Genomic DNA, 26,740 nt, shown 5'->3' on the forward strand with positions numbered 1-26,740 from the left:
ATATTAGGCCAAATTCCCATGTCCCTTACTTTTTTTGTTTTGTAATATTTGTCCCAGTTGTAGGGCCTAGATGGGTCTAAGCTACAGAGGCAGAGGCAGTCTAAGTCTGTCTGCAATTATTATACTTTCAAAGAAACCTAAGACTCCATGGAACAAAATTTGAAAACCATTATTCTTAGGTACTCTCACTTTTCCCATGCAAGAGTGATATTTGAAGGAATGTCTTTGTCGGTTTATTTTTGTTTTGCAGCATTCTCTGTTAAAAAAAGGTAGGGGAAACAAAACAGCGGAATCAGGCAGTTCTGGATAAAGCAAATTAGCATTGAGTACATCAGACAAATAATTAGGCTTAAGTTTCATTAGGTTTTTAATTTTTACTTAAGATACACTAGATTTAGTAAACGCTTTATCTAGTATCATCATTTCTGAGAAGTCTATAGAGTGTGTATGTGTGTGCTTAGAAAAAAGATCTACCCCAAAGAGGGGGGAAAAAAGAACTATACTAAACTTTTGCTTGGTTTAATGGTTATTATCCATTCCTTCATAAATATATGCATTTATTAAATACATATGAATTACAATTAATTCAATCTGAACTGTTTTCAGAGTCCCACCATTAGGAAAAGTATCATTCTTACATGTTTGATAAGGGAAAGTGGTATTGTGGATATCTGCTTTGAGGACAAAGGGACCCAGGTTCACAGTCTGCCTTCAATATGTATTAGCTGTGTGACCACAGGAAGTCATATAAGCCCTCAATGCCCCACTGGGGTAGAAAAAATTATTGATCCACATTAATTAAGGGAAATATTTTACACAACTAGTATGTATGACCTTTAAGACTTAGAACAAGTGGCATAATTTAAAATTTATTATTTATATCATTTTTAGTATTAAAAAGATCATTTATATGTCACATTAACAAAAGCTAGTAATATGGAACAAATTTATATGATTATTTTTGTATGGTACCAGTTCTATGAACTTGGGCAAGTCATACCTCTCAGCATAAAATGTAAGGGAGAAAAGTATAATCATGTATACTAGGGAGTTCAAAGTAGGAGGTTCTAAGGTTTCTTATTTTAACCACTTATTCTTATTAACTAGGTACCAAAAACAATTTGTTTCTACCTCCTGAAAGAATGAATATACTAAACTCCTCCCAACATTCCTAATAACTGCATTTTCCATCAAAGGCTCTGTGCGGCTTCCAGTCCATAAAATACCATGCTCCCCTACCAGGTACCCCTGCTTCCTCACCTCTTCATCTTGTTATATTTCTCCATTAGACTGTAAGCACCTTGAGATCAATGACTGTCCTTTTTCTTATTTACCCCCCCTCCAAAGCCTGGCCCAGAGTAGACATTTTTAAAAATGTGTACTGAATTGAGTTGAAAAATATACTTTCCATTCCCTCTTTGTTTTGGCATCATAGTGCAAAGCCCTTGTGAAAATTCTCATTAGACCTCTGATTCAGATGAGCAAGTTATCAATTCAAGAGACTTATACTTAAGAAATCATAGGATGGGGGAGAAATGATATAATTTTCTTTTATACTTCATTCAACTTCTATCCCCTTTCTATTGAGAGAAAATCTTATATCATCTATGCATAAAGCAAAATATCCCCCCCCATTTTTCAAGTCTAAAAATATGGATTCACTTTGAACTTTGACTTTATCATTTTACTTTCAAGAGGTATGGAATATGTTTCCTCCATAGTTCTTTGGAATTTTAGTTGGTAATAATATCAGAGTTCTTATGTCTTTGAGGATGTTTTCCTCTACAATATTCATTGTTATTATGTGCCATGTTCTTTGTGTTCTACTCAATGAATTGTATAGAAGTTCACTAAAGTCTTCCCAGGTTTGTCCCAAGTGATTTCTAAAGGATATGACAAAAGTACCTAGAAAATAAGCTTTATTAAGAATCAGCAATCTAGATCCAGGCAGAAAGACTTGATACTTCATTGTTTTCGATCTTTGAGGGGATTTCTGCTCTAGTATATATGAATACCTCTATAGATCCCATAGAAGCTTTAAAAGGAGACTTTGGATAAGTTTCAAAGCAGTATGCAATAGGAGGTGAATTAAGAAAATGAATGGAAAACAGGCTTCAGATCAAGCTACCATTGGCCATACATGGAAACTTCTCAGGATGGAAGGGAGTGTTCAATGGGAAATGCCTAGAGGGTCAGTTTTTAAACTATACTTGCCAGTGATGTTGCATGTGAAAGTCATAAGCAAATAAAAAAAGATTTCCAAGTTTTGTGATAAAATGAACACCAGCTTCAAAATCATGAGGCTTGTTTTCAGCAATAGGAGCAAATGTAAAGGAGACAAATTTATTTCACAGTTGACAATGCAACATTATAGAGTCAAGGAATCCCAGTATTAGAAGGAACCTGAGAGGTCAATTAATCCAACCCACATCTGAACAGGAGTTTCCTTAGGTGGGAGAAAGGAATTATTCTCAAGACTGGAAAAAGTACAGGTTTAGGGTTAGGAGTCCTGAATTTAAATTGTTCCATGTGGCAATGGACAAATAATTATATTTTGGTAAACCTTAAAGTGCTCAACTTTAAAAAAGGGGGCAGTTAGACCACATGATCTCCAAGATCACTTCTATCTGTGAATCCTGTGATTTTCTGTGACAATACAATAAATGAACTGGACACCATGAAGGGATTTGGGGTTAAAGAAGAGATCCCTGAAATTAGTAGGTGGGTTTCAAAGTATGTGAGAGAATCATAGTAGATACACTAAGAATAGCAGAGATAAAGCTTCATGTAAAACACATTGTAAGTCACTATTCCATGGTCAATCCATCAAAATCTTGAAGAAGAAGGATTTTTAAACCATTCATTATGTCTTATTGTCAAAGAGGACCCGATATGGTAACACAACAGAAGGTTTTGATAAAGGGGTCAACACTTTTAATACTAGCTAGTGGGACAAATGAGAGGTAAGTTCTGAAAGGTAAATAGGAAAGCCAAGCTGAACTATTTTAGGCAAAGGGCAGTAATATGGATTGATTTACCAGTGCCATTGATGAAGCCACGTGTAGTAATGAATTCAAGATCTATCTAGATGTATTTTTGGAGCAAAGGGAGCCAAGAGAGGCAAAAAAAAGGCCTGAAGACAGGATTAAGACAAATTAAAGAGAGTGAATAATGCAGGGTTGGATGGCCTTCTCCCATTCCCAGAATGTCTCTTTTTCTTAGACCTGGAACAGTTCTGAAGCATCGGGTGTTAAGTAACTTTTAGTCTGGCAATTACATTAAAAATAGCAAAGGTTAAACTAAAGACAAGTTTCCCAAGCTCACGGATGATGTGAAACTCTTTAGAAGCCTCAACATCTGCTCTAAGAAACCTCCACAAAAACCCCCAGCCTACATGCCTTTGAGCTACTGCATTTTTTGGTTTCAGAAAAACATTCTTGCTCCTGGAGGGAGGGCGTCTCAAAGCGCTTTTTCCTCCTTTAGCACCAAGAGACTGAAAACAAAACGTTCTGGTTTGTGACTGAGCATTTCCTTAAGTAGCTGCAAGCCTTGCCACAAGCCAAAGGCCACTCAAAGAAAGCTAAACTCTACACATCCCTACTAGGCATCAATGGGTGGCCCAGACCTTTTAAGAAAAGACTTTTCCTTTTGGCATTAGGATTCTTGTAAATTGCTGGAGCAAAAGCAATGTTTGTTTGTTTTTTTTTTCCTTAGAAAAGGATAATGCCATTTAAACTCCACGAATGAATGAAAAGACATTTATTGGGACAGCTACATGGCCCAGAGAACTGACACTGGAGTAAGGAGGTCCTGAGTTCAAATCCAGAATTAGATTCTTACTAGCTGTATAACCCTGATTGACTCAATAAATGTATGTGTGTGTGTGTGTGAGAGAGAGAGAAAGAGAGAGAGAGAGAGAGAGAGAGAGAGAGAGAGAGAGAGAGAGAGAGAGAGAGAGAGAGAGAGAGAGAGAGAAGCATTTATCAAGCATTTATTTTGTATAAACCACAGTGGATTAAAATAGCAGACTGTTCTTCATCTCAAAGAGATTACATTCTGTATTAGTTCTGAGTTAGATGGAAAAACTCTAGAGTCCTTGCATACGCTGAAAAAACAGATGTTCCTCTAACCCTAACTCAAAATGCATCTTCTTTAAAGTCATTTCTACTGATAATCTTTTTTCTGGTTGTGTGAACACACACACACTGCATACATACACACACGTTATCTTACCTGATAGGACAGTTTAGTTTCTGTCTTCATATCATCAGAACTTAGCACAGGGTTCAAAACATAGTAGGTACTTTATAAATGCTTATGGATACATAGTAAATGTAATAAATATTTTTATTTGAGTCAATATTGGCAGTTTGGCTTAGCCTAAAAAATAATTTGCCAGCAAATAGGGCTGTCCAAATGTGGAATGAGCTGCCTCAGGGTTAATGAGATTTTCTTCATTGTAAAAGAGTGAGTGAAGTTTAGATGATTTCATTTTGGTGAGTCATTGAGAAATTACCTCTTTGTGTATATTTTGTATGTACCTACTTGTCTGTGTATTGTCTCCCTCCCTCCTTTACCCCTATCCCAGACCAACAGAGCAGCAGGCTCCCAGGAACTTTAGAAAGCACAGGCATAAAAGTTGTGAAATTACCAGCCAGAGTGACAGAAAGAGAGAGAGGGAGAACACATCACATGAAGACCTTTGAACCTCAGGAGGCAATTTTCATAAATCATGAAGACTGAAAAAAATGACCTCATTCCCCAGGTGATCAGTCCCTCCGGTGACCACAGCCACTCTGTCTGTCAGCAAGTTCAGCTCTCACCTTGGAAGTACTCTGGTATAGCTTTTAAGACCTAGAGTTCTGTGGGGACTTTAACTTTCCTTTAGAGTTGTTGGCTTATTTAGTGTCTATTAATAGTGGTATTTTACTTTCTTTTTTCTCCCAGAGAATAGCTGCTACCAATTCTTTGGTTGGCAAAGCTGAGATGGAGATAATTCACAGCAAAACAGTATTCCTATTCTTCCTATACTTATCCTATTCCTATACTTCTTGAGGAATGGGAGAAGGAATTGCTAAAAGTTCAAGTGACCAGTTGAGAGGCAGTAGGATAGAGTTTGAAGGGCTCTATCCTCAGGGGTGAAATCCAAATGCCAATTTTACCATTATCATCATTCCATGTCTCAATGGCTTCATCTGTAAAATGGGGATTGTAAGGCTAGCACTACCTGATGGACAGAGTTGTGAGGCAAGTGAATTAAGACATCATGGAAAGTGAATTATTAATACAGCCTTTTTCCAATAAAAAGTAATCTATATTATATACAATGTTTTGTCATTTTGGAAATACTCAACCCATAAGAAATCTGAGAAGTACATCAATAATGGGATCTCTTCCTCACTTTATTTCCTAGCACTCTGGAGACTTTTCATTTACTTATTCCATACTCCTTTGTATTGGGTATCATATTTAGTAAGGAAGGGAATATTAAACTCTTATTTTGTATCAGGCATAGAACGCTAAGAACTTTATAAATATTTTCTTATTTGATTCTCAGAACAACCCTAAGAAGTAAATGATACTGTTATTCCCATTTTACAGTTGAAGAAAATAGAAGTGAAGTAATTTGCCTGGGCTCACAGAACTAGTATCTGAAGGTGAATTTGAATTTAAGTCTTCCTGACTCTATCTACTGTACAATCTAGCTGCCTCTTTATAGAGACAACATGGGGTATCCAGGTGTATAGAGCACTGGGCAAGCCATTTTACCCTGTTTGCCTCCATTTATCATCGATAAATTGGGAATCCACTGGAGAAGGAAACGGCAAATCATTCCAGTATCTTTGCCAAGAAAACTCTATGGACATAGTTCATGGGATCACAGAGAGAAATATGACAAAACAACAGTAATGGAGTAATATGGTGAGAGGGTTATCTTTGGAGTCAGAAAGATCCATATTCAAGACTTCTCCTCATATACACCAATTTTGTGACCCTGGACAAGTCACTTAACTCTTCATTGCATCCAGTGTTCCTCTGATATCATAACTTAGATGAATTTTCTATCTATGTCAGGGAGGATATTAATAATAATAATTATCAGTATTATCATAATCTAGTATTTATATGGCATTTACTATGTGCCAGATACTGTGATGAGCACTTTACAAATTGTTAAGTAGATGCTATTTTATACCCATTTTATAGATGAGAAAATTTAGGCTGTAATTAAGTGGTTTTCCCTGGATCACATGGCTAGTAAACATCTGAGGCCAGTTTGAATTCAGATCTTCCTGACTCCCAAACACCACCAGTTGCCTCAGATCACAAGCCTTGACCTGCATATGTCCCCAGGAGCTTTTTGAGGTCTTGTCTTATCTCCATCCACACATCTTACTTGGGGAAGAATGATATTTGTGTGGACTAAAGAAATTATCTGTATTCTTTCACCCTCTTAATGCTTGGATCCTTGAGGACTCAAGTTGTCACAGAGAATATACTCATACCTTTTCTAGAGTTAGCATCTGTCTCCTTCCCAGCATCTAGCATATCAGACATGTGACAAATGTCCTGGGAATATTGAATGAAAAAAGCTAGGGTGCTGTGACATTAGGCATGAGTCATGTTAGTGTTAACCTGCTTTATTTTCTGGTTGAATATACTTCCAAAGAAATATCCCATTTAATACAAACTTTAGCCCCTTGTATTAAAGTGAAACAAATAATGGAATGGAATATTCACAGATTATTTTTTGCTTTGCTCTTTGACAGACTGTGCTTCTCAGAATCTTGATCCCATCCTTCGCCCCATCTTGTATTTTCCTTTTTCTCTGATTTCATATATTTCATCACAAAATCCCACAAAATCCTTCTGGTTTTGCTTGGAAAGCAGAATAATCTTTCTATGTATCTGAAGGAGAAATGTATCAAGTTTGTAACCAAAATATCAACTGAGAGGGTTGAGCTACCAATAAATTAAAGCCCTCCCTTGTAGGAACTATATTAATGAAACAGAAATGACCAAAAATAGACAAAAAATCTTGTTCCCAGACTTTTATCTTCCCCCAGATGATATTGAGAGAATGAAGTAAGCATCAGCTTCAGCCCCCTTTTGCTTTTTTTGTTTCTAAAAAATCCCAGTGTGAACACTCAGGGAAACTCCAATTGGAAGTATCCAAAGTTATAGTTTTCACTGTAATAAAACTATCCTCTTGGGTGCTGGTGTGAGCAAATAATTTGCTATCCTCTTTTCCTTTGAATATAACATTTCCTATATTTTTGCTGCTATCATTCAATCATTTTGCAGTCATGTCTGACATTTTGTGGCCCCATTTGGAGTTTCCCTGGCAAAGATACTAGAGTAGTTTGCCATTTCCTTCTCCAGCTCATTTTACAGATGAGGAAACTGAGGCAAACAGTGTTAAGTGACTCATCCATAGTCACACAGCCAATACGTATTTGAGGTCAGGTCCAGTGCTCTAACTGCTATGCTACCTACCTACTCACCAAGTCATATACTTAAATAGATGTAGGGGAAAATAAAGAAATTTAAACAGGGAGAATACTAAAGCACATGGATCCATATTTTAATTAAATTAAATAACTATTAAGTGTCTTTTATATTCATTCACTAGACCAGATTCTGAGAATATAAAGAAAAAATTTTAAGTACCTTATTTTCAAGGATATTACATTTTACTAGGGAATAAAACATAAATAAAGGAATCAATGCAACATAATTTGAGAATAAATTAATATCAACAAAGGTATCACAAAAAGCTATGGGAAGAAGTACCTTGAAAGAGGAACATAAAATGAAGAGATGAGAAAGAACCTGTGTAGTATAGGATTGGAAAAAAGAGAAGGAAATGGATGGGAAAGGTGATGCGGAGGAGAGAGATTGACAGATTTGGCAATCAAATGGAGATGAGGTTTTTATATGGTTGTTGGCTACAAGGAACAATGATAAAAGAGTCTAATCCTCTGGTGGTCCTAAAAGAAGCCCCTTTCCTGATGTAATGCACTGGACCCACAGCCAAGGATCCTGGGTTCCTATTCTGATTCTGCCAGAGAAACTTTAGTGGAAAAATACTGGCAGACTTCTAATCTAGGATATATAGTTTGAATGATATCCCTGATGACACCAGGCAGTATGACCACACGCAAGTCATGTAATCCCTCTGAAACTTGTTTGACTCACCTGTAAATGGGGTAGATACTCACAGTATCTATGCTACCTATTGCATGTTTTTGTGAGGAAAATTCTCTGTAAATGTCATAAATTATAATAATTTATATTATATATTAATTATATATGTACAATCATATATGCATGAATTATTAGCATTATTGTTATTAGGTATATGACAAAGGCAAATTAACTCTCTGGAGCTCAATTTTCTTAGCGATATCTTATCTTGCTTTCTGACTCAGTTCTAATGTGATAATTCTTTGTATTCTCTAAATTGTCACAAAGATTAGAATTCAGCAAATATTAATAATAGAGATAAGGTTAGGGATTGGACCCTATGATTTCTTTCATATGGAGCATTCCTAATGAAAAAGTTCCTTCTACCAATGCAGGCTGGCATCTTCTCTGAAATATAAGTGCCCTAGCAAAATAGTTTATGTAATTTGCTCAAGATTATGCAGCCAATATGGATCAGAGGTCTTCCTACGCTGTGGTCACCTGTGGGAAAAAAAATCACCACTTGCTAATAATTTAGCATTTTCAAACACAAAAAGGGCTTCCTTAGAATGTATTTCTTATCCTTGATGTCCTCTAAGTGAAGGCAAAAGTGAAAATGCTGTAGAGGGAATTCCTCCTCAGTTATTATGCGTTATATGGATTAAACAACATTATTTCTAAGGTTCCTTCCAATGCCGAGATTCTACAACGTGATTAATTCCAGTTCTATCTATATCATAACTTATATAACTGAAGTACAAATATTAACAATATTTAGGCCTATTTCTTTTGAGCAGTGACAAGTTCTAGGGCTTTTCCCCCCTTCATACAGGGTCATATCTTTAGAGCTGGAAAAGATCTTAGACATCATCTATTTCAGCCCCTTCAGACCTTCCCATGTATAATACATATAATCCATAATTTGCATTGCAATCCATTGGAAATCTTAGCAAAGAGTTTTAATATTTCAAAAGTTCTAAAGAAGTTGCCAACTAGGAATTTAATAACAATAACCAATCTGGAAACGTCAAGAATACTCAATCCTTATGTATATTTAGAAATCACAAAACAAACCCTAAGAGAGTTGCTTTTAAATTATAAGCACAAAAATAGTACTAAATGAGTAAGAAATATAAAATAAATCAAACTTACAAAAATTAGCATAAAAGTATTTACTTCATCTTAGTTCAGAGTTGTAATTTCTCCTTCATCTTGGACTAGTCAGCCAAAAGAGGTATTAACTTTCCTCATAAAGTTCCCAACTGTCATTCTTCTAACAAACTTTTAACAGCTTCTACAGTGTTGGTTTTCTATACTCTCTTTTTTATTAAGTTAGGCAGCATGAAATTAACTGAATCAGAGATGTGCTTGTTTTTGTTTTGTTTTGTTTTGTTTTTATTTTTTTGTAAAATCAACTCATGTAGATTTCTCAATCTCTCTGTTTCTCTCTATCTCTCTCTTTCTCTCCTCTCCATTTGCGTTAAAGGTTCCATAAAAGTTAAAACCATTATCATCAAAAAGTATTTAATAGGGCAATTTGCTTGGTTGATATTTCATTTCTTAAAATTATAGCAAATGACTGATAGAAATGCCATCATTGGAACAGAAGAGATGAATAAATTTTGTGAATTCTGAAACTGTAGTAAATGGACCTGTAGAATTGTTTATCCATATGTTTCCAAATTTAGAATCACAGTTCTAGAGCTAAAACCTCAAAGATCATCTAATCCAGTCCAATCCAGTTCAAAGCAGTTTAAAGACATGTAGATATAGAGCATAGGTACATAGAAATTCTTTGTCTACAAGGCTTTTTAGCCTAACTGCCTCATTTTATAGATGAAAAAACTATCTAAAATGAGATTAAGTGATTTTTCCCAGTCTCACCGATAGTAGACAACAGAGACAACATTTGAATACAGATCCCTTTACTGCAGAATCATTATTCTTTCCCCTATGCTGTTAAGTCTTCCAGTGAGGCTGTCAGTAAATTTTTCTGAATTTTTAGATTTATTTGTATCCCCATGGGCTATGTACTATGTGCTGAATCATGATTAATAATGAATTCTTACTGAGTTAATCACCAAACTGCATGGGCACACAAGGGCCCTGTGTCTTTTTTTAGGGCCCAACCATAATTACAATTGCCGAAGTGTAAGAAATCCTTGGTTTTCCCCATTTCAACAATCTGTCTCTGTTAGTAAAATTGGCTTACTATAGCCAAGAATATCAGGAGAGGAAACCAGAGATCTGACCAGAACTGCATTTTTTTTCTATTGCTTCCAGAATTCTTCTGCAACCAGATGATTCCTTACAGATCCTAGCACCTGTCGAAGCTGATGTGGGTTTCTACACTTGCAATGCCACGAACGCCCTGGGATCCGATTCTGTCTCCATTGCTGTCACTTTAGCAGGTAACACAAAAATCTTTGTCAACATATACTAGGCATGGAGAAGTCTAGTATGTGAGGACATCATCCTCCACACCTTTACTGTATCTTCCTCCCTCCTCTCTTTCTCATTCTCCCTCTCTCACTCTCATATTTGCCAAACAAAATTTATCATTTTCTTCTATTTCAATAATTTAAAATTTTTAAAATTTTTACTATTGTAGTATTGGCAGACCACTGGCTCTTTTACTTTAGCCTTGAATTTATAGGCATACATTTCTAATGGTATGAAACTTAACTAAATTCAACAAATTTATTAAGCATCTACTATATATTCTATTTTGCACTGATCATACAGAAGTGAAAAAACACAATCCTTTGCCTTAAGGAGCTTACAGTTTCATTAAGATGATATGATATGTATTTTAAAAATTAGATGCAAATTGTGGTAGAGCCAAGAAGAGTTTTTTTAGAAATCTAAGAAAATTCCCTCTATTATAATCCTTTGCTCAAGATCACATAAATAATAAGTAAATGCCAGAGTCATAATTTGAACTCAGTGTCTGTGACTCCCAGTCTAACATTGTTTGTTTAAAAAAAAATGGAAAAATAGTTCCCCAGTTTTCTTTTGCCCACCCTATGCTACCACATGTTCAATCACATCTTCTTGCCTTATATCTGCTTAGTATCAGAATTTCTACTCTGGCAATTTCATTGCTGTATGAGAAATGGAAATTTAGCTGCTGGCTTCCCCAAGATCATGGAGTTCAGTGATCATTGAGCTGAGCAGTGAAGCCCCAGGGTAGATTAATGTCAGATTTTTAATGCATTTTTGTGGATATAAGATTTGCCTTTCCCTTAATTTCTTCCAGTTAACAATCTTTATTCATCTCTCTATACTAGATCCAGATGCTCTCTTCCGTTCTGGTTACGTGATTCTTCCCCTTACCTGTTAAAAGGCAAAGACACTGTTTGTTGACATTCTTCCAATTACTTGCAAATAATGGCTCCTTGAGGATTAACTTTCTTATTTATGTTTATCCAGCTATGGGTCAGCTCCACAGCAGACTAAATATACTTTATTTACCAGGATTTAATACAATTACTGGAAACGTAATCTAAAATAAAGCAAGCAAATGGTAGTGTCAGGCTGATCTTTAGCTCTTTGAAGAAAACTTGTTGGAGGACATCAGCAGCTTAAAAACTACAGAGGAGAGACAAATAAGTCAGAGCACATCCTGGAGAGTCATATAAAGAATCTGAGCAATAGGATGTTTTCACAAAAACTACAAATGACACCCCAGAGAAATACTTCCAACTTCTTAGGGATATAAAATCAGTTTTTGAATAGGAGAAGTTATTAGATTATAAGAGCATAGCAAAAACTACATGTCAGGTTTTCTTTCTATAAACTAAGACAAAGAATTTCTTGGCTACTCGGATTTCAGAAGGGAAGATCACACCATTTATGAAAGTTCATTCTGTACCTGATAGAGTATAAGCTCTTTGACAGCAGATATTGTTTGATTATTTTTGTCTTCATATCTCACCACCTAGCACAGTGCCTTCCACACTATAGATGCTTGAAATGCTTATTGATTAATTGGTTGCTTTCTTTTACTCTATTACATTTGGAAGCTTCTTTAGAATGGAGTCTTTACACTAATTCACAAAAAATCAGTTTTAAAGTACAGGATGAGGAAGATGATTGTTCCAAAGTACAAATGATTAGAAAAGAATTTGTCCAGAGAAAAATGAAAGTTTTAATGTATTGCAAGTGCAATATTGAGTCACAATGTTGGATGGCATCCAAGAAAGTTAATAGCATCTTAGGTTTCATTGAGAGGCACAATATTTAGGGATAGGAAAGTGATAGTGTCACTGTATTCTTGCTCAGTTAGACAATATCTGGAGTATCTGGAGTATAGTTTTCAATACTAGAGTACTTTGGTACATTTCAGAAAGGACATGGAAAAACTGGATAACAGCTAAAATGATGAGCTTTGCGCTATGTCATATGAATCATGATGGAACTGAGGATATCTATCGCACAGAAGACTTAGAGAGGACTCCACTAATATCTAAGGGACAGATTAGACCTAGAAGACAGGTTAGACTTAGTCCGCTTGTCCCTGGAGGCCAGAACTAGGAGCAATGCAAAGAAATTGTAAAGAGAAAAAATTAGCTCTGCTGTTGGGCAAAAACTTCCTTAATAATTAAAGCCATCCAAAAGCAAAAGCAGCTCTCCTCTCCCTCTCTCTCTTTCCCCCTCCCTCTCCCCTCCTCTCTCTCTCTTCTCCTCCTCTTCTTTCCTCTTTCCCTCCCTCGCCCTTCTCTCTCTCCCTCTCCCTGCTTCTCTCTCTCTCTCTCTCTCTCTCTCTGTCTCTCTCTCTCTCTCTCTCTCTCTCTCTCTCTCTCTCTCTCTCTCTCTCTCTCTCTCTCTGTCTCTCTGTCTGTCTCTCTCTCTCTGTCTCTCTCTCTGTGTGTCTCTCTCTGTCTCTTTCTCTCTACTTCTCCCTTTCCCTCTGCTTCTCCCTCTCCTTCTCCCTTCCTCCCTCCTCAAAACATCTTTCCTTTAATAACATCTTTCTCTTTACTATGGTTAACTCTGGTTATTTTACTAAACTTCTATGGATTTAACCTGCCAATCAATGGCATACACAAGCCTCATGGCATATCTCTTTAATGGATTCTTCCAAACTCCTTTCCTTGGTAACCCTATTGCTCTCCCAAATTTCAAATTTACCACTTTCCCTCTGTCACCTCTTCTTTTTGTCTGTAAGCTCTTTTCCTAAATAAATGTCCATTTTGGCAAATGGTTCAGGAAAAAAAGACACTAAAGGAGAGAATAACTGATATGATATAACAGATATTGGTATTATAGATTTTTTCAATATAGATTGTTATGAATTTAATTAGTCATATTAACATCAGTTTCAGAAAGGAAATAAAATAAATGAGAGTGCCTAGTTACCTCAAGACCCCAAACAATATTCAGGGTCGCAAGTTGTATGGTTCACTTTTATTTCAGAGAATATGCTTAAAGTCCAGACCTAGGTCCCCTGTGGATTCCAATTTATTCAGAAAAGTTCAAAGAGGTCTTAGTTCAACCTGAAGCCTTTAAAATCTGAATGAGCACATCAGAATATTACCATAATTAACTTATCCACCTGAGGGTCTTTTAGATGTATGCAATATACCTCCCAAGAATTGGAGTTGTTCAGAATGTGGTCTGATAAACAAAGCTGGAATAGACTGGCCAGGGAGGCTCACTACACTATACAATATACATTACACACAGTCAAAAACCCAGTAGAATTCAGTTTATGTCTACCTACTTCCTCTCTAATCTGTAATTTACCTGGCTTTTGGACAACAGGTTTAATCTACTGAGTCATTTCTCTCCCAGGAGTATAGAAGGCTCATACTGAAATTTTACCCATCTCTACCCCGTATCTTTTTGAAATACGAATCCATAGTTTATGTTCTAACATAAATAAACTAAGTGAAAATTTTCTAGTGTGCACACATGAAGCTGAAAATACAACTTTTAAGAGTCCCCTTAGCTAGGCAGATTAAGTTTTCAGCCAAGTTGCTTAGGAAAGTTCAGGAACTGATTGGTGTGGGCAGGATTTGAAGGAAAGCAGTAGTTACCCAGTAAATTGCTTCAGTCTGGATCAATGGCTTAGCTCCACTTACCAATGCAGATGAGCAGCTATCCAGGTGTAGACCATCAGTGAGGTCATAACCATACGGGAGAAGTTTGAGGTTGTCATTGATTTTAAAATATCATAAAAGAGATACTGTAACTCCTGACATTTCACAAATATCACCAGTGGAAAACAGAAAGAAGACAAGGGCTTAGGGAAGCGCATAGCTCCCAGTGAAAGAAGAGAGCATGGTCCTATTTACGTGAATTTTTCAAATGAGGAGAAAGACAGGAAAATATCTCCTTCTGGGACCTAAGGTTTTTTTCTGCTTTTTATAGGTTTAATGGTCAACATATATAGTATTTCATAAAGAAATAAAATCTCAGAAGCCTCATTGGAAAAACAATTCTTCTAGAATCCTTTCCCCTTTTGATTTAGTAACTCCAATAAAGTATACAAAATCTTGTTGAGTCTTCCACTCTAGCGGTTATTTCTGAAGTTATTCCTCAGTTGTGTTAGTTAGCTTGTGAGTGAACCAGATGATGGTTTTAATAGTTCAGAATTCTGTTCTGAGGGAACAGTCTCAGCAGTTATAAAGGTGAGAATTTGCTCAGGTTTCTACGGGAAAATAAAAGTTCTGATTTGATTGAATCCATATTGGTTTCCCAAAGTTATACATTTTTTCCAGAGTTATGGGATAATCATTTGACATGGAGGTGACCCTTGTCTTTTAAGGATATGACTGCAGAGTAGTACAAGCTCTTCCAGGTCCCACCAGTCTGGAAGGACTTTGAGAAAGGAGCTATTAGTTGGATTGGACAGCTGTTGTCTTTGGACCAGCCCAGCTAACACCTGGAGAGACTTATCACTAGCTAGGCCATAAGGCAATATTTTGGCAACAATTCCTCTAGAATACTATTCACTTTTACTGAGTCAGAGAGATGTGATCCTTATTGGTGGGAAGAGTATCCAAATAGACAAAATTACAGTCTCAAATTATTGAATCATATAACTAAAAAGATTACACAATTAGCTGGTACTAGCTGTCCATGATAATATGCCATTATTTTTACTAGTCGCTAGAGGTCTTAGGGTATTGTTCAAGTTTTCCTTGGTAGGTACAAATGTCCAGTAAATACAGAATGTCCATGAAGGAACCCAGTGATTTATACAGCTGATATAAGTGATTTGTTCTAAAATGACAGATAGTAAGACCATCAGCTTCTGAACTGGACATGGCAAACCATCTTGTGTTCTACTATAATGTAAAATGTACAGAGAATAGATATTTTATTAGGGAAGAGAGAGAGAGAAAATGCCAAGTAAAACAGCACAGCTCTCTGGAAGAATTCAATTTTTTATAAATCAAGCTAAATTGTACCCACTTTAATGAGTCCTGAGACATCTTTGTATGCTAAGTATTTGTTTTGGGGATTTTATTTTTATTTTTTATTAAAGCTTTTTATTTTCAAAACATATTCATGGATAATTTTTCTTTTTCTTTTTCTTTTTCTGAGGCTGGGGTTAAGTGACTTGCCCAGGGTCACACAGCTAGGAAGTGTTAAGTGTCTGTGTTGAGATTTGAACTCAGGTCCTCCTGAATTCAAGGCTAGTGCTCTACCCACTGCGCCACCTAGCTGCCCCTAATTTTTCAACATTAATCCTTGCAAAACCTTGTGTTCCAATTTCCTCCACTTCTCCCACCCCCTCCCCAGATGGCAAGTAATCCAATATATGTTAAACATGATCAGAAATATGTTAAATATATGCATACATACTTATATAATTATCTTGCACATGAAAAATAAAATCATAATGGAAAAATGAGAAAGAAATAAAATGCAAGCATACAACAACAAAAAGAGTAAAAATGCTATGTTGTGAGCTACACTCAGTTCCCACAGTGCCTCTCTCTGAGTGTAGATGGCTCTCTTCATTACAAGATCATTGTTACTGGTCTGAATCATCTCATTGTTGAAGAGAGCCTCATCCATCAGAATTGATCATCCTATAATCTTGTTATTGCTGTGTACAGGGATCTCCAGGATCTGCTCATTTCACTTATATGCTAATTATTTGTAAACCAAAGAAAACAATAACTAATGTAGTATAGTATGCGAAGAAATGTAGCTCAATGGTAATTTAAGTTGTCCTGATTTTAATAGCCTTTGAGGGCATCACTACGTAAGAATCAATGGTCATAATGATGTCACAATAATCAAAACTAAATTAAATCACTATATTTACCAATAGAGGGAAAGAAGGCTAGCTACCTCTGGAGATTCAAATATCTCTGTATCCTAAGCACCTCTTATGCATTTTTAAACAAACATTTATTATTAGGTACAGGCTATGTACGGAGAATTATGCTGTATGCTGATGGAAATAAAAAGATTTGATAAACCAAGGTCCATGATCTCATGGAGTTTATACCATAGTAGGATGACACAATTGATAACTATACCATACAATATTACTTGATAAGCATGTTTTCTTGGTACAAAACAAAATGGAAAGAAACATTTCCTTAGAACATCAGATCCCTCTTTAAAAATTGATATCCAAGACAGAAAAAAATAATTACATATGACCAAAAAAGGTCAAGGAATTCTACCATAGACTCAATAAGGATAATAAAAAGAAAACAATGTAGTAAAATAAAATAATAAAAAAGGAAACTATGTTTAACATCAAATGGATTTGCTTAGATCTGTCCCTGACCACCAGACCTCAGTAACTGTTAGTCCATTCTGTTACAAATGCGATCTCCCCAGTCATTGCTGTGTCTGTTTCCTGTAACATATGGTATTGCTTCTCATTTCCAGGAAAACCATTAGTGAAGACATCAAGGATGGCTGTGACCAATACAGACTTACCTGCTGTCACAGTTGATGTGGGGAGTATCATTAAAACTATCCAGGGCGTAAATGTGACAATCAGCTGCCAAGTTGCAGGTGAGAAATGATTCATCATCCTTTCTTAGGAGCATTCTGATCTAAATATTTCTCCCAGGAATATTCCTTTTGTCAGCAATGAGATCCTAAATATCATTTATGTATTCCAAGTTTTGTAATGCATGTTACAATATAATAATAATATATATTATATATGATAATATATATACTATATGTTATAATAATAAATGTTATATCATTTGAATTTCATGCAACCCTTTGAATTAGGTACTATTATTAACCCCATTTTACAGATAAGGAAACTGAAGTCAACAAGGTTAAGACAGTGTCTCAGGCAGGATTTGAATTCAGGTCTTCCTGGCTCCAAATTAGGCTCTCTCTCTACTATGCCTTCTGTATCTACTACATGATATTTCATTCTATGCATCTCTGTTGTATTTCTTCTATAATGTTTATTTGTTCTCTCTTCTTCCACTTTACTGTCCTAAAAGCCCATCATTACAGGTGTTATGTTTCACTTTTTTTTTTTAATTATCCCCAGTGCTTAGCACAGTAGCATGCTTATTAGATGGCAAGGATCTCTGATCCTATAAGTATGGGGGAGATTTCACCACTCCAGAAGACAACTTAGTAGATAAGTCTTAAGGAATTAATTGCCTGAGGAACATAGATTTTATCTAACAAATATCAGATATGGGCTACATATTGTTGGCTGTTTACAATTTTTGTTTGAATAAATAAATCAACAAATTCAACATCTTACTAGTACAAAATCTCAATTGAAATCTCTGAAAAGTCTCCATGACTCACCAGTTATGAACTCCATTTTACCTACTTTGCAGAAATTGAATCTGATGCAGTAGGGAAACAGTACCCAAACCCTTGTAACCAGTAACTGTCTTAAATATCTATCTATCTATCTATCTATCTATCTATCTATCTATATCTATATATATATACATATATACTGATGGGATGTCAACACTCACCCATCTCAGTCATCATTCATATATGCAAATCTCTCTACCATTGTCCCATTCCCAGGCTTTATCAGCCAATTAATATGATTGTCAGGCCCTCCACAAAAAAAAAAAAAAAAAAAAAAGCTACCAGAATAGCAGAGAGAACCTAAGTTTGAATACTGCAAGTCCCTTAAATCTTCCTGTGTTTCCTATCTATAAAATAGAGATGATAATGACAGAAACAACCTCATATTGTGAGGATTAAATGAAGTAGTATGTAAAAAGTGCTTTGCAAACTTTAAAGTACTATATAAATTTTAACTTATTTTAAATTTTATAATAATAATTTTATTCATAATTTCTAATTAATTAGAGATTTTTTTCTTTTCCTATTGTATGGATCTCTCAAAGCCATCCCTCTACCGCTTTGAGCTATCTTTTTCTTATTGAAAAACATATAACAGTCCTTTTCTTTTTTCCTCCCTTTATTAAGTCACTCTTCAGAAAAAGCCCAATGGTTTTCTGATCAATCAGGCAAAATTGTTTGAGTCTTAATAACAATAATTGGTATTGACATAGTAGTATCAATTATGCAAAACACTTGGCATGTATCATCTTATTTGAGCTTCACAACAACCCTGTGATACAAATAAATTATTAGAGATATTATTAATAGTATTATTTGATAATAAAATTCATATGATTATACAGAGAATAAAATGTAGAGTCAGGAAGATTTGAGTTTAAATTTGGCCTCAGACACCTATTAGCTGTGTAACCCCTAGACAAGTCCACCCCATTTGGCTCAATTCCTCATCTGTAAAATGAGAACATATTGGAAAAGGAAATGACAAACCACTCCAGTATCTTTGTCAAGAAAACCTCATGAACAAATTCATGATGTCATAAAGAGGTCTAACATTAGTTAATAATATTAATATGATTAATAATTATTGATGGAGAGCTGAGCCTAGAGTTGGGAAGATTCATCTTCATGACCTCAAAATCTGGCCTCAGACACTAGTTGTGTAACCCTAGGCAAGTCACTTCACCCTGTTTTTCTCATCTGTTAATTTGAGCAATAGAAGGAAAAAGGCAAAGTACTCCAGGATTTTTTTTTTTTGGCCAAAAACGCCCAAATGGAGTCACAAAGTGCTAGATATGACTAAAACAACTGAACAACATTATTATTAGTAATACCAGAAATATATTATTGGTCCCCAAACTGAAGCTCAAAGGGGCCAAATAACTTGCCCTTGGTCACCCAACTATTAGATATCTAAGATGGGATCTAAACCCATGGCTTTGTTGCTCCAATTTCAAGACTCTAGTGAAGAACAAACACTTTACTTCCCTTTTTTAGGGTTTCTGACAACAGCAAATCCCTTTGACTAAAGGATAGTGTCTACCATAGTAGGAATTTAGAAAATAGACCTTACAAATTAGCTTTATTACAAATTTAATAATTCACATAAAAAAAAACAAATAAATTTGCAAAGTGAGAAATAAGATATTCTCTAAAATCCCTAGCATTTCACAGGGTAGAACCAAACAAAAGAACAAATAATGCATTTGCTCTGCCATCTCCTTCCAATGTATAAGATCTCTTAAAGAGTTTACATCAAATGCTAACTTTCAGTGTGTCCAACCCTATTATTTTACAGATGAGGAAACTGAGATTCAGAGTTTAATGACTTAGCCCTGAGGTTACAATAGCAAGTAAATGGCTAGTGTTGGGACTCAAAACCAGCTCTTCTGGCTTTTTTGCATCACTTCTCACTACCTAAGAGGAATATCTAGTTATTGGGCCTCTTGTTGTTTTGAAGATAATTTGGCAGGTGGATAAAGGCAGATCCAAATATGGATCTGAAACCAAGAGTAAAAAGAGCTCATTTTCGGGATGATTAAAAGAACTAATTGACTAAACTAAAAGGGGTAAGACAGATGTGTTTTGAAATCTGTACAAAGACAAGTTTGAGACAATCAATGATGATAAGTGAAAGTATTCTCTCATCTCTCATTGATGCTTTTCCCGTAGAAAAATTTATGGTTACAAAGTGTGTTTCTGTAATTTATTGTCAACAACTCAAACACAAATTTATGAAGGAGCTACTTAATCAGTGCACTGGTATTAGCCAGATTGTGATTCTGGAAAAATTGCCAAAGGAGTAAAAACAAAAAACATTCAGATGGCCTCTATGACATGACAACCAAGCCAAAGTCTAGTGAGTTCATTTATTCTCCCTGTGATTAAAGGAGGAAAATTACAGTGTGACTCTTTAGACAGCTCAATGGAGATTAAATTTACTAATCCTATAGTCATATCTTCTTTCGAGCTCTTGTGATCATAATGGTTCATTTTAAGCAACAAGAGGTCACATTATGTTACTGATATGATATAAATCAAAGTGAAAAATTCAAGACTGATTAGTTTACTTCCTTTTTCTAAACTAAAAAGAGCATTGCATTGACTAAAAAGCACAATTCATGCAAATTGGTAGGAATTATAACCAGGCTATAGTCTGTCTTCTGATGTAAAAGAAAGCTTCTGGTATCTTTCAGTCCATTTTCTCTGTTCAATCTGTCATATCACAATATACTGTGACAAAAGTAATTGACTGCCACCTAATTAAACCTTATGGAGAAAATGGTAAACAAGCAAGGTAGCAGAGACAAATTCTGTAAACTCATCTTATATCAATGTAATTGGAAGAATTCTGCTAAAAATAGGAAGGGCATAAGCAGAAATATTTCATCAAGTATTGAAAATGACAATGCAACCTGACAGAATAATTTGCCCCTGAAGAGTTACAGTTAGTTCATCAATTGATCTGTGTATTAATATAACATTTATCAAGTACCTCACTTGGTTTCAGATGCTAAACTAGACACTAGAGATGTAAAGACCAAAATTAAATAGTCCCTACCCTCAAAACTTGTATTCCATCAGGGAGACAGGTACAAAAGTATATGTAAAATGAATATGGGTAGCTAGGTAGTGAGTGAAGTGGAAGAGAGCACCAGGAATGGAGTAAGGAAGACCTGAGTTCAAATCCAACCTCATACACTTAGAAGCTGTGTGATCCTGGGCAAATCACTTAACCCTGTTTGCCTCTGTTTCCTCATTTGTAAAATGAACTGGAGAAGGAAATGGCAAACCACTGCAATATCTTTGCCAAGAAAACCCTAATTGGGGTCATTAAGCATCGAATATGACTAAAACAACTGGACAACAACAAAAATGTATATAAAGAGAGAACAGTAGCAGTTGTAAGGAATCAACAAGCCTTCATCTAGACAATGGCATGACACTGGAATTCTGACAGAGAGTTATAGACTCAAAAATGTGGAAAGAAGTGAGGATGAATTTCAGGGGCAGTCAATGCAAAGGTACTCAAGAGATGAATTGTAATGTGTAAGAAACATCAAGGACAGTCTGGCTGGATTGTAGAGTGTAGGAAAGGGAGGTTGGGTACAAGTTGAGAAGGACTTACAATACAAACTCCCTTTGTATTTTTTTAAGCATCCTAAAACCCTAAAGGCAAGAGGAAGCTGCTGGAATTTATTGATTAGAGGACTGACATGGTTAGATTTACATTTAAAAAATAAGTATTAAGTCCTACTATGAACCAGACACTGTGCTAAATACTTTACAATTATCTTATTTAGTCCCCACACCAAACCTCTTAGGTAAGTGCAATTATTATCTTTTTTTTTTTTTTTTTTTTTTTTTTTTTTTACAGATAAGGAAGCTGAGGCATATAATTGTCAAGTGACTTTCCAAGGGTTCTATGTTATTACATGTTTAAGGCTAGATTTAAATTCAGCTCTTCCTGGCCCAGTGTCCTATGCACTGAATCACATAATCTGCTTCTGATGCTAGAAAAATCAATTTGACAGCTATAGAGAAAACAGATTGGAAAAAGGAGATGATTTGTGACCAGGAAACCTGTTAGGAGTGCTGGATGAATTTGATTTTTGCTGTTTACTACAGATCTAGTAAGGTGCTCTGCAAACTCAAAAGTAAATGCCAGCTACTATTGTTATCATTATGAATTATCTCATTCTTTCCACATTTTTGGTGATATTCAACTTGAAATAGTCCAAAGACAAGCCACACTTACCCTTCTGGTTTTTTTTATATTTAATGTCATGCAAACTAGAGCACAAATAGAAAAATGCCTTTTTTGTAATTGAATAAAAATATTGGAATGTAAGTTCATCTTTCAGATATTCATTGAAAGCATCTTAAAGACAGTCTAGCAGCAGACAGGATGACATGTCCCTTATGCTATTTACCACATGGTTTCAATTTCTTCTTAAGATCTCTATAGTTTGAATTTTTTCCATTACATATAGGTTGGGGATAATCAGTATGGCAGAATCTTTTGAAAATGTCATTCTTAAATTGATATGGATTATTGTTACATTCAAGAGATTGCAGGCAATGGTTCTATTTGTAATGACGCCATAGTTCTTTTAGAGTTTACATATGGAATTCTCAATAATTGGGGGGGATTTGCAATTGTAATATGGGGATTTATGTTTGTATATTTACATTTGTAATATGAGGATTTGCCATATATTGGTTCATGAAGGATATAATGAACTTCTTGTATATCATTCTAGTTATTGATCAAATCTTCCCTAAGTATCTGACAAATACTAAATTTTTGCATCCTGCCCATATGTTATACATTTTCCACCACATCCTTGCAAAATCTGCTTGATCAACAAATTTATGCTCCTTAGGAATGACTTTTATATAATTTCTTGTGGCTGTCACCTGATCCTAAATAATTATCATTACCTTCATCATCATAATTATCATCATCTCATTTTCTCAACTTTTTCAGTGGGGTTAAGATGAAAATGGCCCTGGAACAAGTCATAATTTTGCTATTATTCTTTCATATCCAATGTTCTATGAACCACTGCACAAAAAGATAAGATAACTGCTTTTTGCAGTTGAATAAAAGCATTGAGATATAACCTCATCCTCTGTAGGCTCACTGGAAACATCCTTGGTATAACTCCAGTAGCAGACCGAACAATGGGGATGATGTATATCTCATCCTGTTCCCCCCATGATTTTAATCTCCTTGGCCATGTTTCCATATTTCAAAAGCTTTTCATTCCATAAAGTTTGGAAATTATGAGTATTTGGGAGAATGACATATATTAAAAACATTCTTCTTAAGTTTTTATGAATCATTGTGATGTCCATGAGATTGTGGGCAACATTTCAGTGTGTAATAATGGTCTGGTTCCAATACAGTATATTGGCTGAGTTCCTCAGAATAGTTTAAAGTCTGTATTTATACTATAGGGATTTGTCTTCCTTCAGTTCTTGAAAGATAGTGAGCTTCTGATATATAATTCAAGCCACCAGGTCATGTCTTGCTAGGTATTCAGTAGGTGTTAAATGATTGTGATGCATTGTATTGCTTCCTAATTTCCTTGCATTTGTCATTACTAATTATGATCACCTTTCAATTTAGGCAACTCATTGCCTTTCTCAATGCTGCAGTTTCCTTTATCTGCAAAATGAAGTGATTCTTAGGTCCCTCCCATATTAATTTTATAAATTCATAGATTTTATTAAACCGTTTTCATAGGTAGTGATATCATCATATCTCTCCTCAAAGCATCTCTGCTTGATGATTTCGTCACTGTTGTTATTCAGTCTTTTTTCCATTATATCCAATTCTTTGTGGTCCCATGTGAGGTTTCTTTGACATAGAAAATACTACAATTGCCATTTCTTTCTCCAACCCATTTTACAGTTGAAAAATTGGGGAAAACAGAGTTAATTAAGTTCCTCAGGGTCACACAATAACTAAGTGAATGAGGCTAGATTTGAACACAGGAGGGGACTCTTCTCTTTCTGAATCCATGTCCTATCTACTGCCTCACTTAGCTACCCGACTGAAGATATAACAAAGCGTTAAAAAGTTATACACCTGATAGGGAAAGCATTGTAAGAGGGAAGGCCTTTGCTACAAGTAGCAGCATGAGGGAAACACTATTTAATAACTAGGATTCTTTCAAGAGACACAAATGTCAATTATTTAAGGCATTTGTGACAAATAAGAGAGTAAAAGTTTTCAAAACCTATTTTGGTCATATAGAAAAGATGCCTCCCAGAATTCTGTGATTCCTTATTCATTGTTTCTAACTCTCTTTTTCTGATTATCTCTGAGATATATCAAAGCCAGCAGTAAAGTAACTGGATATTGTTCCACAAGACATCCTAAGGGTTGTTCTTTGACTCAAGCTGATGGCTCAGATCTTGCTTTACCAAAAGCGGACATGCTACCAACCCTACCATATCCAAAAATTTAGGAACGAAGTCTATTTTTGGGTCAAAATGTACAGCTCTGGCTCCTGTAGAAAAATCCATTAAACACAACTCTTCAGGAGAGAAGAGCTCATGAATAAATCAAAGAACTATTTCCTGTAGAATTTATCTTCTATGGGAGCTGTTGCTGCTGTTGCCACAACTGCCAAGGGGCGGGGATAAAGACTGCGTGCTGACAGGTGCCTCTAAGTCACAGCAGATCATCCCTCTACACAAGAAATAATCAGAAAGTCTTTAAGTTTGTTAGAGTTTTGTTTTTTGAAAGAGTATGGAGACAGGTTCAAGACTTTTCTCTTTTTTAAAAAAAATATAAACTCCATTCCACCAACTGACATTGCAGCTTTTCTGATGTTTTCAACCCATTTCATAATACATAACATAATACATAACATAAGTTGATTTGATGTCCTATTTTATGGATGGGGCAGGGCAGTAAGGCATCAAGTAATAAAGTTAGGTGTTAGAAAATCACCTAGTCCAACCTGCTTATTTTATAGATGGGAAACTGAAGCCTAGAAAAGGAAAGTATCTTGCTCAGTGTCACACAATTAAACAGAGGAGGCAGATTTGAACCCAAGTTCCCTGATTTTAAATGCAGTTTTCCAAGTTTTTAATTCAGTGTTTTCAAGAATCTATTTTATAACAAATGCATGCCATATTATATTGTCAGTCTAAATGACCCCTGTTTGGTAAATAAAGGCAGCAGGTATAAAGTAATCAAAATCACTTATTATTTTAATCACTGAAATGCCAAAGTTCAATGAAGAACTTCCTGTGGTAGATACTCATGGAATATATAAAGATAAATAAGATATGAAACCTATCCTCAAGAAGCATATAGCTTAATTAGGGACATAAAATGCATACTCAGGTAGCTCTAAGATCATGGAATTTGGTTATTCTAAAAAAACATACAAAAATATCACTAATAGTATTCTTAAAAGGAAGAAATCACTTTTCTCTATGCGGTTGGGGATGGGTTAATGGAAAAGCTGATATTTGAGTTGGACCTTAATGAATGTCAACAGGAAGATGTGATGGGGAAGGAGAACATAGCAGGAAAAGGGGGAAATATACATAAATATACAGATATGTTACTGATATTAGCAACATGATGGAAGAAAACCAATGGAATTTTAGAAAAGTACCTAAGTTCAAATATCAGTTCTGCTTCTTGCTACCCATATAACTGATCGTGAACAAGAGACTTCCATTCTTCAATTCTCAATATTCTGCTCTTTACAATGAGAGTTGGGCCAAATGTCTCCTAAGTTTTCTTGCAAATTATAAATCCTAGCACCTTCAGGAATGGATGCCAGCCAGTTGGAGATGCCAACAGTAGTTATTATTTATGTGACATTTTCAAGCATTTTAAATGCATTATGTCATTTAGACTTCACTGCAAACTGCATTTTAGGAGATAAAAGCGGAGAGGTTAGGATACTAAAATTCAAAGAAGTCTGTCACTTGCCCAAGGTCATGCAGCTAGTAAAAGTCTGAGATGGTATTCCAAAACTTCTTGATTCCAAGTCCAACACACTGGCTCTATGGTATCACCTATTTTAATTCTATATCTCTGTTTGTGCCCAAACCATTGTATGTGACATAATGAGAAATCAGTGTTATGGTGTAGCAGATTTAGAATCTATAGTTTGGAGATCCATCTGGAATTAAGAATATGGAGAAAGGGATCAGGGCCTTTGAGGGCATGACTATAAAAACAGGCATAACCTCACAAAGAGAGGCAAACGTTGGCCCCTTGCTCTAAGTAAAATCAGGTTGAGAGCCGAGGTCATTTGTTCATTTAAAAAGCATTTATTGATAGAACTAAAGGTCCATTTAGGCAGGCTCCCTCATTATGAATCACATGTTCTTTGGAAGTCATTAATTCCTTTCAGGGAATAAAAACTGGAAGTTCAGACCCTTCCTTAGTGGAGACCTATACAGTCCATGTAGAAAGGAACAATTCAAAGTCCAATAAAAGAATTGGCTACAGATGGTATTCTTTTGAGGTGACCCCTTTTTTTCCCTTATTTTTACCAGAGAGAATAAGGGCAGAGGCTTTTGTTTGCAGCTTACTTTGCAGAGCTATTCTTCTCCTAATTGGTATTAGCACTTTCTTTTAAAGTTTAACTAAAAACTAGGCTTACATCTTGAGTTTTGGCGTAGGGTTTTTTTGTTTTTTGGGGTTTTTTTGGTTTTTTTTTTAATCAAGTCGTTATTGATAAGTTCATGTAATACTCTTGCTCTCCCTAGTGGTGATACCTGGAAAAGCAAG

At 35.4% G+C, this 26,740-nt stretch overlaps 1 protein-coding gene across 2 annotated transcripts in view; it reads left to right on the top strand.

Annotated features, from left to right (window-relative positions):
• Positions 1-26,740, top strand: part of ADAMTSL1 (ADAMTS like 1) — a 380,756-nt gene that overhangs the window by 300,768 nt on the left and 53,248 nt on the right. For both annotated transcript variants that reach the window (XM_074282966.1, XM_074282967.1), the window contains exons 20-21: positions 10,471-10,598; positions 17,050-17,178. In XM_074282966.1, the coding sequence (XP_074139067.1) occupies positions 10,471-10,598; positions 17,050-17,178 (257 nt within the window). The remainder of the gene's footprint in view (positions 1-10,470; positions 10,599-17,049; positions 17,179-26,740) is intronic.

Source organism: Sminthopsis crassicaudata, chromosome 1 (assembly GCF_048593235.1).
Source record: "Sminthopsis crassicaudata isolate SCR6 chromosome 1, ASM4859323v1, whole genome shotgun sequence".
Classification (NCBI taxonomy): Eukaryota; Metazoa; Chordata; class Mammalia; order Dasyuromorphia; family Dasyuridae; genus Sminthopsis; species Sminthopsis crassicaudata.